Source organism: Dermacentor variabilis, chromosome 4 (assembly GCF_050947875.1).
Source record: "Dermacentor variabilis isolate Ectoservices chromosome 4, ASM5094787v1, whole genome shotgun sequence".
Taxonomy (NCBI): domain Eukaryota; kingdom Metazoa; phylum Arthropoda; class Arachnida; order Ixodida; family Ixodidae; genus Dermacentor; species Dermacentor variabilis.
This window is the reverse complement of record NC_134571.1, coordinates 31,941,669-31,953,980: the sequence shown is the minus strand read 5'-3', so window position 1 is coordinate 31,953,980 and position 12,312 is coordinate 31,941,669. Positions and strand designations below refer to the sequence as shown.

General features: G+C 46.5%; 1 protein-coding gene across 1 annotated transcript in view; it reads left to right on the top strand.

Moving 5' to 3' along the window:
• Window positions 1–9,809, top strand: part of LOC142578170 (uncharacterized) — a 29,913-nt gene extending 20,104 nt beyond the window's left edge. The window contains exons 11-12 of the mRNA XM_075687571.1: window positions 2,165–2,302; window positions 8,972–9,809. Coding sequence (XP_075543686.1) covers window positions 2,165–2,302; window positions 8,972–9,157 — 324 coding nt within the window. The 3' untranslated portion in view covers window positions 9,158–9,809. The remainder of the gene's footprint in view (window positions 1–2,164; window positions 2,303–8,971) is intronic.
• Window positions 9,810–12,312: the final 2,503 nt, after the last annotated feature.

The following is a 12,312-nucleotide window of genomic DNA, read 5'->3' as shown; positions in this document are numbered from 1 at the left end:
GACCTGGGCCGCTCCCAAAGGCGGTGCCTTGTCACGCAGCGTGTCAAAGCACTGGCTGCAACACGGAAGGATGAGAGAAACAGGCGCGCTGACGTGACGTGCGCGCCGACCGTCTCGACGCGCTAGACAACGTGGGTTTGAAGGAGTGAAATAAGCTTGTTATCCTCTTGTGCTATGCATGCGTATGTAGCTAACGGGCAGGGATGGTCATTAATTTTTTATTAGATTAACGACTAATCATTCATCATTTTAACCTTTAGTCGATTTATCGCTTTTGATGCAGGGTTTGTCATGGCACAATTAATTAAGCGAAATTTTTGCCGGTCCCTTTCAGAAAGCTTGAAACACAGTTATCTGCTTTTGTAGGACCCTATCTTAATGATTGAGAGGTGGAACCAAGTTTGAAACACGAGTCTATAAACGTTTGATAAAGGATAATGTTTAACTTGTTAAAAACTAAATATAATTGACACTGTGGCTTTTGAAAATATAAACAATATATGTTATAAAATTTGAATGACACACAACCAGCATGCGAAAATAAGTGCTCGGACGCTATAGATTTCCTGGAATCGACATGAACTCCATCGCTACGTCAAACCCGCCGTGGTTGCTCAGTGGCTATGGTGTTGGGCTGCTGAGCGCTAGGACGCGGGATCTAATCTCGGCCACGGCGGCCGCATTTCGATGGGGGCGAAATTCAAAAACAGCCGTGTTCTTAGATTTAGGTGCACGTTAAAGAACCCCAGGTGGTCAAAATTTCCGGAGTCCCCTACTACGGCGTGCCTCATAATCAGAAAATGGTTTTGGCACGTAAAACCCCGTAATTTATTCGCTACGTCAAATACATGCTACGTACCGGCGCGCCTGCTGTGTGCCACGTATTCAGTGGACTGGAAGTGGCACGAGGATCCAACGGCTGGGTTGCCATAGTATGCCTTGAATTTCGAAGGCATTTCAAGCCTCAGGCTTCGGGCAGCGTGGTGGTGTGTGCGGTGTAAGGGAAGATAAGAGAACGGCTCGGCTCGGCGTCACTCGGGACTCGAAAAAAATACAGTCGGCAGTCGCTTTACCACAGCCACACAGCCAGTGCTCATGCGGCGCCATTCCAATGCGATTTCAAAATTTTCACGCCCCTCCTGTCAAACTCTCTAAAACGACTAATCGAACAGGTCTAATCGATTAAGTCGATTGAGTGAAAGGTGGACATCGATGAAGAATAGTTGTTTTGCGGGATACATCTAATCGATTAATCGATTAATCATCCATTGATATTGCCAACCCTACTAACGGGTAGAGCACTGGGCTGTTGTGTCGGTAGACCGTGCTTGTTTTAAGTCCCATCAGCGATACTGCTATTTTAAGGCAACGGTTTCTTTGCTTACCCCTCCGGGATTTGGCGTGTCGTCGTCCGTCTCGCCAAGTAAAAGCTGTCGACCAAGTAAAAGAAGACCATACTGTTGCGGTCGCAAATACATTTTGCCGAGATTTCGCGTGACTCGGCACCAGACGTGTCGGGGTATATGGCTGACAACGTTGATGGCATTGTGCCAAGCTCGCTATCTTCGCAGAGGGCTAAAGGTGCGCTATCGGCCGTCTATTTCGACGCAGCCGGTGCCCACACAGGCCAAATCTCGCGCGAAGTTTAAGTACATCGGAAATTAATCCCTCGAGAACATTGCCCCTGAATGAAATTTGCCTCGCCGTGAAAGGTGCGCCACAGCGACTGGAGACCCGTTACGGGCAGGTTATGATGCGTTCGTCGCCGAAGTGCTCTGAGTTTTTCGGTGATGTGATGAGCGGGTTTGTCTTGCAGGCTCATCAAAGCTTCGCTAACACCGGTTTCCACAGTACGTGGCATTGCATAATATAATTTTTAATATAATATGCCCAGAATGAGGCGAGACAGTAATCTACTTATTGCGAAGTGGTTTACAATGCGACCGAATGCGCCGCATTGTAAACTGTCAGGATTTCCGTAAGGCACGTCGCAGACATCCTCATCGCACAACGCCGGTGCACATCCGAGGGCGCGGATGCAGAAAAGCAACACTGCCGTTTACTCTGGGATGAATGCGCAAAACGAGCAGCCAATAACCCGCGCATTTCTGGAGCGCGCTGAAGAGCTAACGAGGCACGGCACTGTCCACTCGATGCAACGCAGTCGCGCAAGCTGCATCGAGAACCTCACTTGTTCCTACTTCCGGTGAGCGTGGTGTGCCAGCTGAGCCTCATCCTCCCGTCGGCGAGCCCAAACAACGCTATGGCCTTTGAGTTGGGCAGCATGACTTCGCTTCAAATGGTTAGTGTGCTGCAGCGACGTTGCCAGAAATTTTCATCCCCTGGGTGCCGGTGTGGACATTCTCAAATGCCGCCATATTGTCAACTTCTGCAATGGCGGCACTTTGAACAAATGAGAGAAGCCGTATAGCAGCCCTCTGAGCCTATCAGAGCTGACAATTTAGATGGCGAATTTGACAACATGGCGAATTTTGTCACTGCCAAAAATAGCACTTCCTGTTTCGAGCAGACAGAACGGTAGGTCGTGGTATATTGTCGTGAGTATCGGTCACACAAAGCCAACCATTTTCTGTGCTGTGTTGTCACGTGCCACTTTGCTTCGCTTCGTGTTCGTACGGCAATCGGGGCCAGTCGTAACGTCACCGAGGTAAGCCTATGACATAAAAAGAAAACGCTGGTCATGGGCCTTATAGTGTAAAACCATTCCAATTTGTTGTTCCAATCTCCTAACGTCAAATTTACAGAAACGCCGACGCAGGCATAGAGCGTTGACCCGCAGCGTTACTTGAACACACCACTCAAACGCTCTCCTCATTTATAGGAAGTCACTTTTGTTTGCTTTCAACATGAATGACATTGCATGTCTTGACCGTTTCTTTTAAACCAGTTGGCTGACACGAGGCAAGGATCACGCAGGAGTTGGTAGAATTTCGGTGGAGCCGAGTTAGTCTAGTGAAAGTAAATAATCGGATTAAGAGGGTGGTGCCGGCGTGTGCGATTGGCCCGCTTCGCCTTGTTCAACTTGCCGTGGCTGGTCGAAAATCGCGGCGATGTGCAACTGAAGGGCTAAAAATGCCACTGAAACGTATCCTGCGTGAAGAAGAGTTGGCAGTGCGATGTCGTAAAAGTGCCAGAACGACTCGACAACGTTATGCTGCCGCGCAAGAATGCTTATTATATGCAAATAAATTCATGCTCCCCGGCAGCTTCGCGTAGCCATGCAGCGTTCGAGTGATCGGTAGGCAGAACGGGGCAGTGTCCGGCTATTTCGAAGAAAAAAAATTTTTTCAACGGATTATGACATCTTTATTGCGCACACATCAACTTTGACTTGGGGCGGCTTGCACGAACATTTAATAACAAACAGAATAACGAATTTAAGAACGCGTTCTAGTGCTGTCTAGGAGTTGTCTACGGAACATTCAAGAACGTGTTCTTAAATTCGTTATAATTTCGTTAATTAAATAATGCAGTGCGGTCTAGGAGTTGTCTACGGAACATTCAAGAACGCGTTCTTAAATTCGTTATATTTTCGTTAATAACATATTTAAATAATAACCAATTTAAGAACGCGTTCTAGTGCGGTCTAGTAGTTGTCTACGCAACAATCAAGAACGCGTTCTTAAATTCGTTGAATTCTCGTTGATGAAATGGTTGAATAATAACGAATTTAAGAAACAGTTCTAGTGCGGTCTAGGAGTTATCTACGGAACATTCAAGAACGCGTTCTAGTATGGTCTAGGAGTACTCTACAGAACATTCAAGATCGCGTTCTTAAATTCGTTATATTTTATTTAATAAAATAATTAAATTATAACGAATTCAAGAAGCGTTCTAGTGCGGTCTAGGATTGTCTACGGAACATTCAAGAACGCGTTCTTAAATTCGTTATATTTTCGTTAATAAAATATTTAAATAATAACGAATTTAAGAATGCGTTCTAGTGCGGTCTTGGAGTTGTCTACGCAACATTCAAGAACGCGCTCTTAAATTCGTTAAATTCTCGTTGATGAAATGGTTAAATAATAACGAATTTAAGAAACAGTTCTAGTGCGGTCTAGGAGTTGTCTACGGAACATTCAAGAATGTATTCCTTAATTCGTTATATTATCATTATTAATATAATTAAATAATAACGAATTTAAGAACGCGTTCTGGTGCGGTTTAGGAGTTGTCTACGGAACATTCAAGAGCGTGTTCTTAAATTCTTTATATTTTCGTTAATAAAATAATTAAATAACGAATTTAACAACGCGTTATAGTGTGGTCTAGTTGTCTACGGAATGTTCAAGAACGTGTTCTTAAATTCGTTATATTTTCGTTAATAAAATAATTAAGTAATAACGAATTTAAGAACGCGTTCTAGTGCGGTCTAGGAGTTGTCTACGGAACATTCAAGAACGCGTTCTTAAATTCGTTATATTTTCGTTAATAAAATAATTAAATAATAACGAATTTAAGAACGCGTTCTAGTGCGGTCTTGGAGTTGTCTACGCAACATTCAAGAACGCGTTCTTAAATTGGTTAAATTCTCGTTGATGAAATGGTTAAATAATAACGAATTTAAGAAACAGTTCTAGTGCGGTCTAGGAGTTGTCTACGGAACATTAAAGAACGTATTCCTTAATTCGTTATAATATCATTAATAATATAATTAAATAATAACGAATTTAAGAACGCGTTCTAGTGTGATATAGGAGTTGTCTACGGAATATTCAAGAGCGTGTCCTTAAATTCTTTATATTTTCGTGAATAAAATAATTAAATAACGAATTTAACAACGCGTTATAGTGTGATCTAGGAGTTGTCTGCGGAATGTTCAAGGACGCGTTCTTAAATTCGTTATATTTTTGTTAATAAAATAATTAAGTAATAACGAATTTAAGAATGCGTTCTAGTGCGGCCTAGGAGTTGTCTACGGAACATTCAAGAATGCATTCTTAAATTCGTTATATTTTCATTATTAAATGTTCGTGCAACCACTCCTGGTGAGGTTTCGCAGTTTTGTGATGCCGCGGACAAGAAGCTTGAGAAGTTGAAGACCGCGCAAGGAGCGATATAACGAGATTGATTGATTGATTGAAAACATCTTTATTTGCAGGATATTCGTAGAACTGATATAGCGAGAAATATTAGGCGTACCGTTAAGAGACAGCGAGACAGGTGTGGATCAGAGAGCAAACGTAGGTAGCCGATATTCTAGTTGACATTACGATGCGAAAGTTGAGCTGAGCAGGTTATGTAATGCGTAGGTCAGGTAACCAGTGGTCTCTTACACAATGGTTGCCGAGGGAAGGTAAGTACAGTCGAGGACGCCAGATAATTATGTGGTGTGATGAAACTGGGAAATTTGCAGGCATAATTGGGAATCAGCTATTGGAAATTAGAGGTAATTGGATATCGCTGGGAGAGACCGCCGTCCTACAGTTAACATAAAATAGAATGATGACGACCACGATGACGACGACGATGGTGATGATGATGATGATGATGACGACGACGAAAAGAAAAGCTAATGCGTCCTTTCGCAGCTTCTTGTCATAGTTGAAACCGAACTTCTTCTAATGGCTGATTGAACCGTTGCCATGCATTCAGCATTTCCTTCTGGTGTTGTGGCACATGCCATTAAGCCTGTTGCCCCTCCCCCTTTTCTACCTTCGCGGCGTATGTTTCACATCTTCGGGTTGCCGTTTCGGAGCATTCAAGAGGCATCCTTTTGTTCGGGGGATCGAAAACGTGCGCTCCGACTACATTCGGTTGGTTCTTTCAGAATGCTGAAATCCGACTTGGCGCGCCCAGAAATGCTACCACAGACGTGATACGGGTGGTTTCTGGTCGCGTGAGCGTTGTGCAGCTTCCGTCAGCGTGCTTTTGCCAGTGCTATTTCGGTCGCTTAGACGGATTCCTAATTGAGCTGTCGTGATTTGTGGCAAGAATCAGATGTATGCGTTAAGAGACAAAGCCGGTAATATCATTAATAATATGGATGAGATAGTTCAAGTGGCTGAGGAGTTCTATAGAGATTTATACAGTACCAGTGGCACCCACGAAGATAATGGAAGAGAGAGTAGTCTAGAGAAGGCAGCTGAGGAGGATCAGGTAACAGCAGATTTGTTGAAGGATGGTGGGCAGATTGTTCTAGAAAAACTGGCCACTCTGTATACGCAATGCCTCATGACTTCGAGCGTACCGAAATCTTGGAAGAACGCTAACATAATCCTAATCCATAAGAAAGGGGACGCCAAAGACTTGAAAAATTATAGGTCGATCAGCTTACTGTCCGTTACCTACAAAGTATTTACTAAGCTAATCACAAATAAAATCAGGAACACCTTAGACTTCTGACAAAGAAGGACCAGGCAGGATTCCGTAAAGGATACTCAACAATAGACCATATTCACTCTATCAATCAAGTAATAGAGAAATGTGCGGAATATAACCAAACCCTAATATATAGCTCTCATTGATTACGAGAACGCGTTTCATTCAGTCGAAACCTCAGCAGTCATGGAGGAATTGCGTAATCATGGTGTAGACGAGCCGTATGTAAAAATACTGAACAATATCTATAGCGGCTCCACAGCCACCGTAGTCTTCCATAAAGAAAGCAACAAAAACCCAATAAAGAAAGGCGTCAGGCAGGGAGATACGATCTCTCCAATCCTATTCACAGCGTGTTTACAGGAGGTATTCAGAGACCTGGATTGGGAAGAATTGGGCATCAGAGTTAATGGAGAATACCTTAGTAACTTGGGATTCGCTGATGATATTGCCTTGCATAGTAATTCAGGGGACCAATTGCAATGCATGCTCACTGACCTGGAGAGGCAAAGCAGAAGGGTGGGTCTAAAAATTAGTCTGCAGAAAACTAATGTAATGTTTAGCAGTCTCGGGAAGAGAACAGAAGTTTACGATGGGTAGCGAGGTACTGGAAATGGTAAGGGAATACATCTACTTAGAGCAGGTAGTGACGGCGCATCCGGATCATGAGACGGAAATAATCCGAAGAATAAGAATTGGCTGGGGTGCGTTTGGGAGGCATTCTAAGATCATGAACAGCAGGTTGCCATTATCCCTCAAGAGAAAAGTGTGTAACAGCTGTGTTTTATCAGTACTCACGTACGGGGCAGAAACCTGGAGGCTTACGAAAAGGGTTTACTTAAATTGAGGACGACGCAACGAGCTATGGAAAGAAGAATGATGGGTGAAACGTTAAGGGACAAGAAAAGAGCAGATTGGGTGAGGGAACAAACGCGAGTTAATGACAGCTTCGTTGAAATCAAGAAAAAGAAATGGGCATGGGCAGGACATGTAATATGTAATGAGGAGGCAAGATAACCGATGGTCATTAAGGGTTTCGGACTGGATTCCAAGGGAAGGGAAGCGTAGCAGGGGGCGGTAGAAAGTTAGTGGGCGGATGAGATTAAGAAGTTTGCAGGGACAAGATGGCCATAATTAGTACACGACCGGGGTAGTTGGAGAAGTATGGGAGAAGCCTTTGCCCTACAGTGGGCGTAACCAGGCTGATGATGATAATGATGGTGGTGATGATGGTGATGATGATGATGATTATTATTATTTGTGTGCATCGCAACAAAACGTTTGCTTTTGTTAGCACCACCTTCAGTTCTTCCTTTGAGTCGAGAGGCAAATACAGCGCCTTCATCATAGTGCTGAAAAGTTGCTGTACTGGCGTAGGACAATCCTGAAAGCGATGGCCTCTGTAGTCGCCATTTTGTAGTCTCCAATTTCTTATGTGGCTCATGCTCTAGCTCGCCATGATGCAATGTGATGCGGCGGTATTCACTCAGACATCACCGGTAGCTCCTCTACGCCATCGTGTCCTTCCCTGTCACGGCTCCGGAAGCTGAACGGAGTGGTTCAGGTTGCGTGTGCTTTCTCTGACTCGGACTTGGGCCTTTTGCAATCCGACTCAGATGACCGGATACCGTTAAATGGCCTATGATGAGTCCGCCTAGAAACTTTACGTGACGTTGAAGAGTGTATTCTTCTTTGAAACTGGGCAGTGGCATGTCCTACCATGCTCCAGCGTGCTGTGAAACATTTTTATGCAACATTACGGGGTACTTCAGCGTCACCTACAACTCTAGGGATCAACGGCTTAACGAAAGTGATGCTACTTCCGAAACACAGTGATCTCATGCAGGTTACTTCGCGCGAAAATCGAACTTTTGTTCCAGGCCCGTTGTACTAATCTGTGCCCTCTGTATGGAGTTGGGCTGACGCGAACTAGTTATACGACCAGGCTGGTAATAATGGTAAACCAAGTTCACAGAACATACGCATCGAAAACCACTGCCGTATGCCAGAACATATATGCGCTGAGACAGACCCGTCAAGTTGTGAAATGACGTTCAATACGTGTTTGACCAATGGTTAGTGGCTGGATTCGATTCACGGACCATGCTTAATTTTTTCTACAACTGCAAAGCTTTCTTTCTGACAAACCCGTGTGGGTTTGCTTGGTAGCTTTAGGCTTACGCTAGGGTTGACGACAAATTTCCCTTATCCTCCGAGATAGCAGCGCGCCGCCCAATCTAGGGGGCCTTGACTGCACCCTGCGGGTTTCTAAAAAAAATTGAATTATTGGGTTTTACGTACCAAAACCTTTTTGTGGCACGCCGTAGTGGAGGACTCCGGAAATTTCTACCACCTGGGGTTCTTTAACGTGCACCTAATTTTAAATACACGGGCGTTTTTCGCCTCCGTCGAAATGCGGCCGCCGTGGCCGGGATTCGATCCCGCACAGCAGCCCAACACCATAGCCACTGAGCGACTTCGGCGAATTTGCGGGTTTCTACAGAAATATTTTGCCATATTCGGTTTCGCAAAGTTCGAGCATACGTTGGTACCTGAAAATACCGCATCCTCCATGCTCCGAGAGCACACGAACGCGCACTAAACACTTGTGTGCATGTGTTTCTGGCAGATCGTACCCGGCTTCATCACCAAGGCCCTGGCGATCGTGCTCTACATGACGCTGATAAACTTCACCATTTCGCCGAATGAACTGTCTGATGTGCACGGCTTCGTGAACGACACAACTGGCTTGGAAGCTGGCTATCAGGACGCAGCCAGTGTGGCCATTGACGTTGCGCAGGTCGCATTCGAGTGACTTCTTCGCCTATTTGCAGACACTGAAGTTGTGCGATGGCTGACGATATCGTCACGTTTAATATAGTCGCTTCGCGGATGCGTTACGAGTTATCAGGTGAAAGCGTGTCCATCAATACTCCCGGGGGACTCCTGGAGTATGCTGAACTGCACTGGCTAGGGCAAGTTGAAAGGGGTTGAACAGCGTGACAAGGCGCGATGAAGTGTAAACGACACAGTGAACGTGAAATTAGCGAAGCTTATTAGATACACCAACGCGGCACGTGATTCATGTGTTAGCTTGCCTTGTGTATCGCTACATGGCAGTGAAATGCGCCACTTATCGAATGTGTGCTAGTTCACCGACAGCAGTGGGCTGCGATGGTTTTGTGTTGTTTTCATGTTCTCAGCGTGGCTTGTTTATCCTGTATATTGCAGAGGACATAGGGCAGTGTTTCAAACGGCGCACGCAAGCGATTTTGCGTGCACGGAAACCCCCACGCCCTGCTTGCGTCCTTTTGCAGGCGTTTTGCTTTATTTTATATACCTTCCTGCGTGCTTTCATACGCCGGACACTTTTCGTCGCCTAACTTTGGGTGCCGAAGACTCCCTAATGTCGAGTGGCGGTAGATATGGGGGCGCTGATACCTTCATGTGAAAAATAAAAATATAGCTCCTACCGATATATATATATATATTGTAACAGATACAAAAGGCACGGACAAGAGAAAAGAAGGGACGACGAAGAGGACGAAGCGTTGGAGAGGCCGAGCTGCGCTACTATCACGCGACGATCATCATCCACCGCCTGTAAATAAAACCATTTCTTCGCAACTCTTCGTAACAGTTGTGGTGGAAGGTGCGGGGTAATCGACACCCGAAGACGGAGGCTGAACCAGAAATTCTTCGACGGAGCCGTCGCATTGCTGGACTCCCACCGTATCTACCGGAGCTGAATATGTCCCACGACGCAGACGAACAACGGCCCATTCCAACAGCTGCGCCGACAAGTTCCGTTCTGCAACTGAGAGATGCGCGTCCCTTCGCCGGAAGATCGGACGAAGACGTCGAGGAATGGCTCGTCCATTATCACCGGGTGAGTGCCGCCAACAAGTGGAACAGCGCTTCTCAGCTTTCGAACGTCGTGTTCTTCCTAACGGATACTGCGTTGCTGTGGTTCGACAATAACGAGGAAACGTTCACAACATGGGGAAGATTTGTTTCCGAAATCAAAGAGAGATTCGGCGACTCCGCGACGAAAAAGAAAAGGGCGGAACAGACGCTACTGCAACGTGCGCAAGTGCCAGGCGAAACCTGCACGACCTATATTGAGGCGGTAATAAAACTGTGTAGGATGGTGGACTCTGGAATGTCTGAGGAAGATAAAGTCGGGCACATCCTGAAAGGAATTGCCGAAGACGTCTATAATTTCCTCATCGCAAAGGACAACCTGGCTTCCGTCACTGACATCATTCGGCATTGTCGTACTTTCGAGCAGCTGAAAACGAGGCGCATCACGCCGAAGTTTGGCAGGCTAGCCAATGTGACAACAGTTGCAAGCGTGGACAGCAACCAGCCCCTCGATCTTGCATCAACGATCAGACAAATAGTTCGGGAAGAGCTCAGCCTGCACGCACAAGCGACACATTCAGGCACTCACAGCTTCCGCTTATCACCAGATTTCCAGTCAAACGTGGCATCCATCGCCCCGTATCCTGCGGCGAGGGGCACCGAGGATTATGAACTCGCGCCCCGACAGCAGCCACGTCTCTACGACAGAGGCGCTACTTATGACGCTCGGCCACAACGAGAGCAGCCGCGGTTTTACCCCCGAGGTCCTGTGACTTCTGTCAGGCCGCGACAAGAAGGGCACCGACCCTACTACCACGACGTGACTTATGAACGATATGACGGATTTCAGCGAGGCGCAGAGACACGTTATCCACATGACAACGAACTTTCTCGCCGCCCGCAGCAGCCTAGCATCCGTTTCGAGGAAGATGCTGTGCACCACGACCCTCCCGTGTGCTACAACTGCGGTGCCACAGGCCATATAGCACGGTATTGTCGCCAAGGCCGTCAATCACGAAGGACACCAACAATGCTATCGCCACCCAGAACCCGTACTTCATATGACTTGCGGACGACCGATTCCCTTCCAATGGACCACTTCCCACACGAGACCAGACGCAGCGATTCGCCAACTTCTGAGCGGAGTTTGACGCCACCAAATAATCGTCCCCGTCGCTCTCCGTCCCCTCGGCGCCGTTCTTCGTCACCGCCGCCGGGAAACTAGCATCCGCGGCCAATGGAGGTGAGGTCGCCGGACGGTCTTTGCCAGAAATTCCTCTGCCTGTTGTGATGCTCAAAAACAAAGTGAATGTCTCGATTGACGGAATACCGACCATGGCGTTAGTTGATACTGGGGCGACTGTGTCTGTGATGAGCCTCGCTTTCAAGAACCGTCTAGGCCACAAAGTTATGTTTTCTTGGAACGACGGTATTACTTTTCGTGGAGTGGGCGGCGAGTGGCTTCATCCCCTTGGTGTTTGTGCTGTGAGTGTTTTGTTGGCTGGGAAAGTTTTTGTGTCGGAATTCGTTGTTCTTGCTCGTTGTTCGCACGATGTTATTCTTGGTATTGATTTTCTTGAACAGTGCGGCGCTTCCGTGGACTGTGGTTGTGGCGAAATATCATTGAATAAGTTAATTATATCAACAGATTCCGAACAAAGCTCGCGTGGCGAACACAGGGACACAGACACACTCAGTGTTCTTGATGAAGTGATTGCACCATCGTGGTGCCTGACGCCCGTTCGTGTTTCTGCAACTACTGTTGACGCTGATTGTGTTGATATTGTAGTTAGGCCTCTCCGCATAAACTGTGCTAAAAAAGATATACTTGTGCCCTGCTCTGTCGTGTGCATGACGAAAGGAGTCGCCACATTGTGGGCGCTGAACTGTTCCGCCACGCCGGTTGTCCTTCCTCGCGGTATGAAAATCGCTCTCTTCGATGAAGCCGCATGTAACTCAATGGCGGCCCTAACTACGGACGTCTCTACAGCTTGCTCTCCTTGCGATAATAGCCATTTTGAAGAGCTAATGCTTGGCATGATCAGCAAGGCTCTCGGTACGTTGGAACGGCAAGCACTGGTACATGTCCTTGCCAGGCATGAGGCT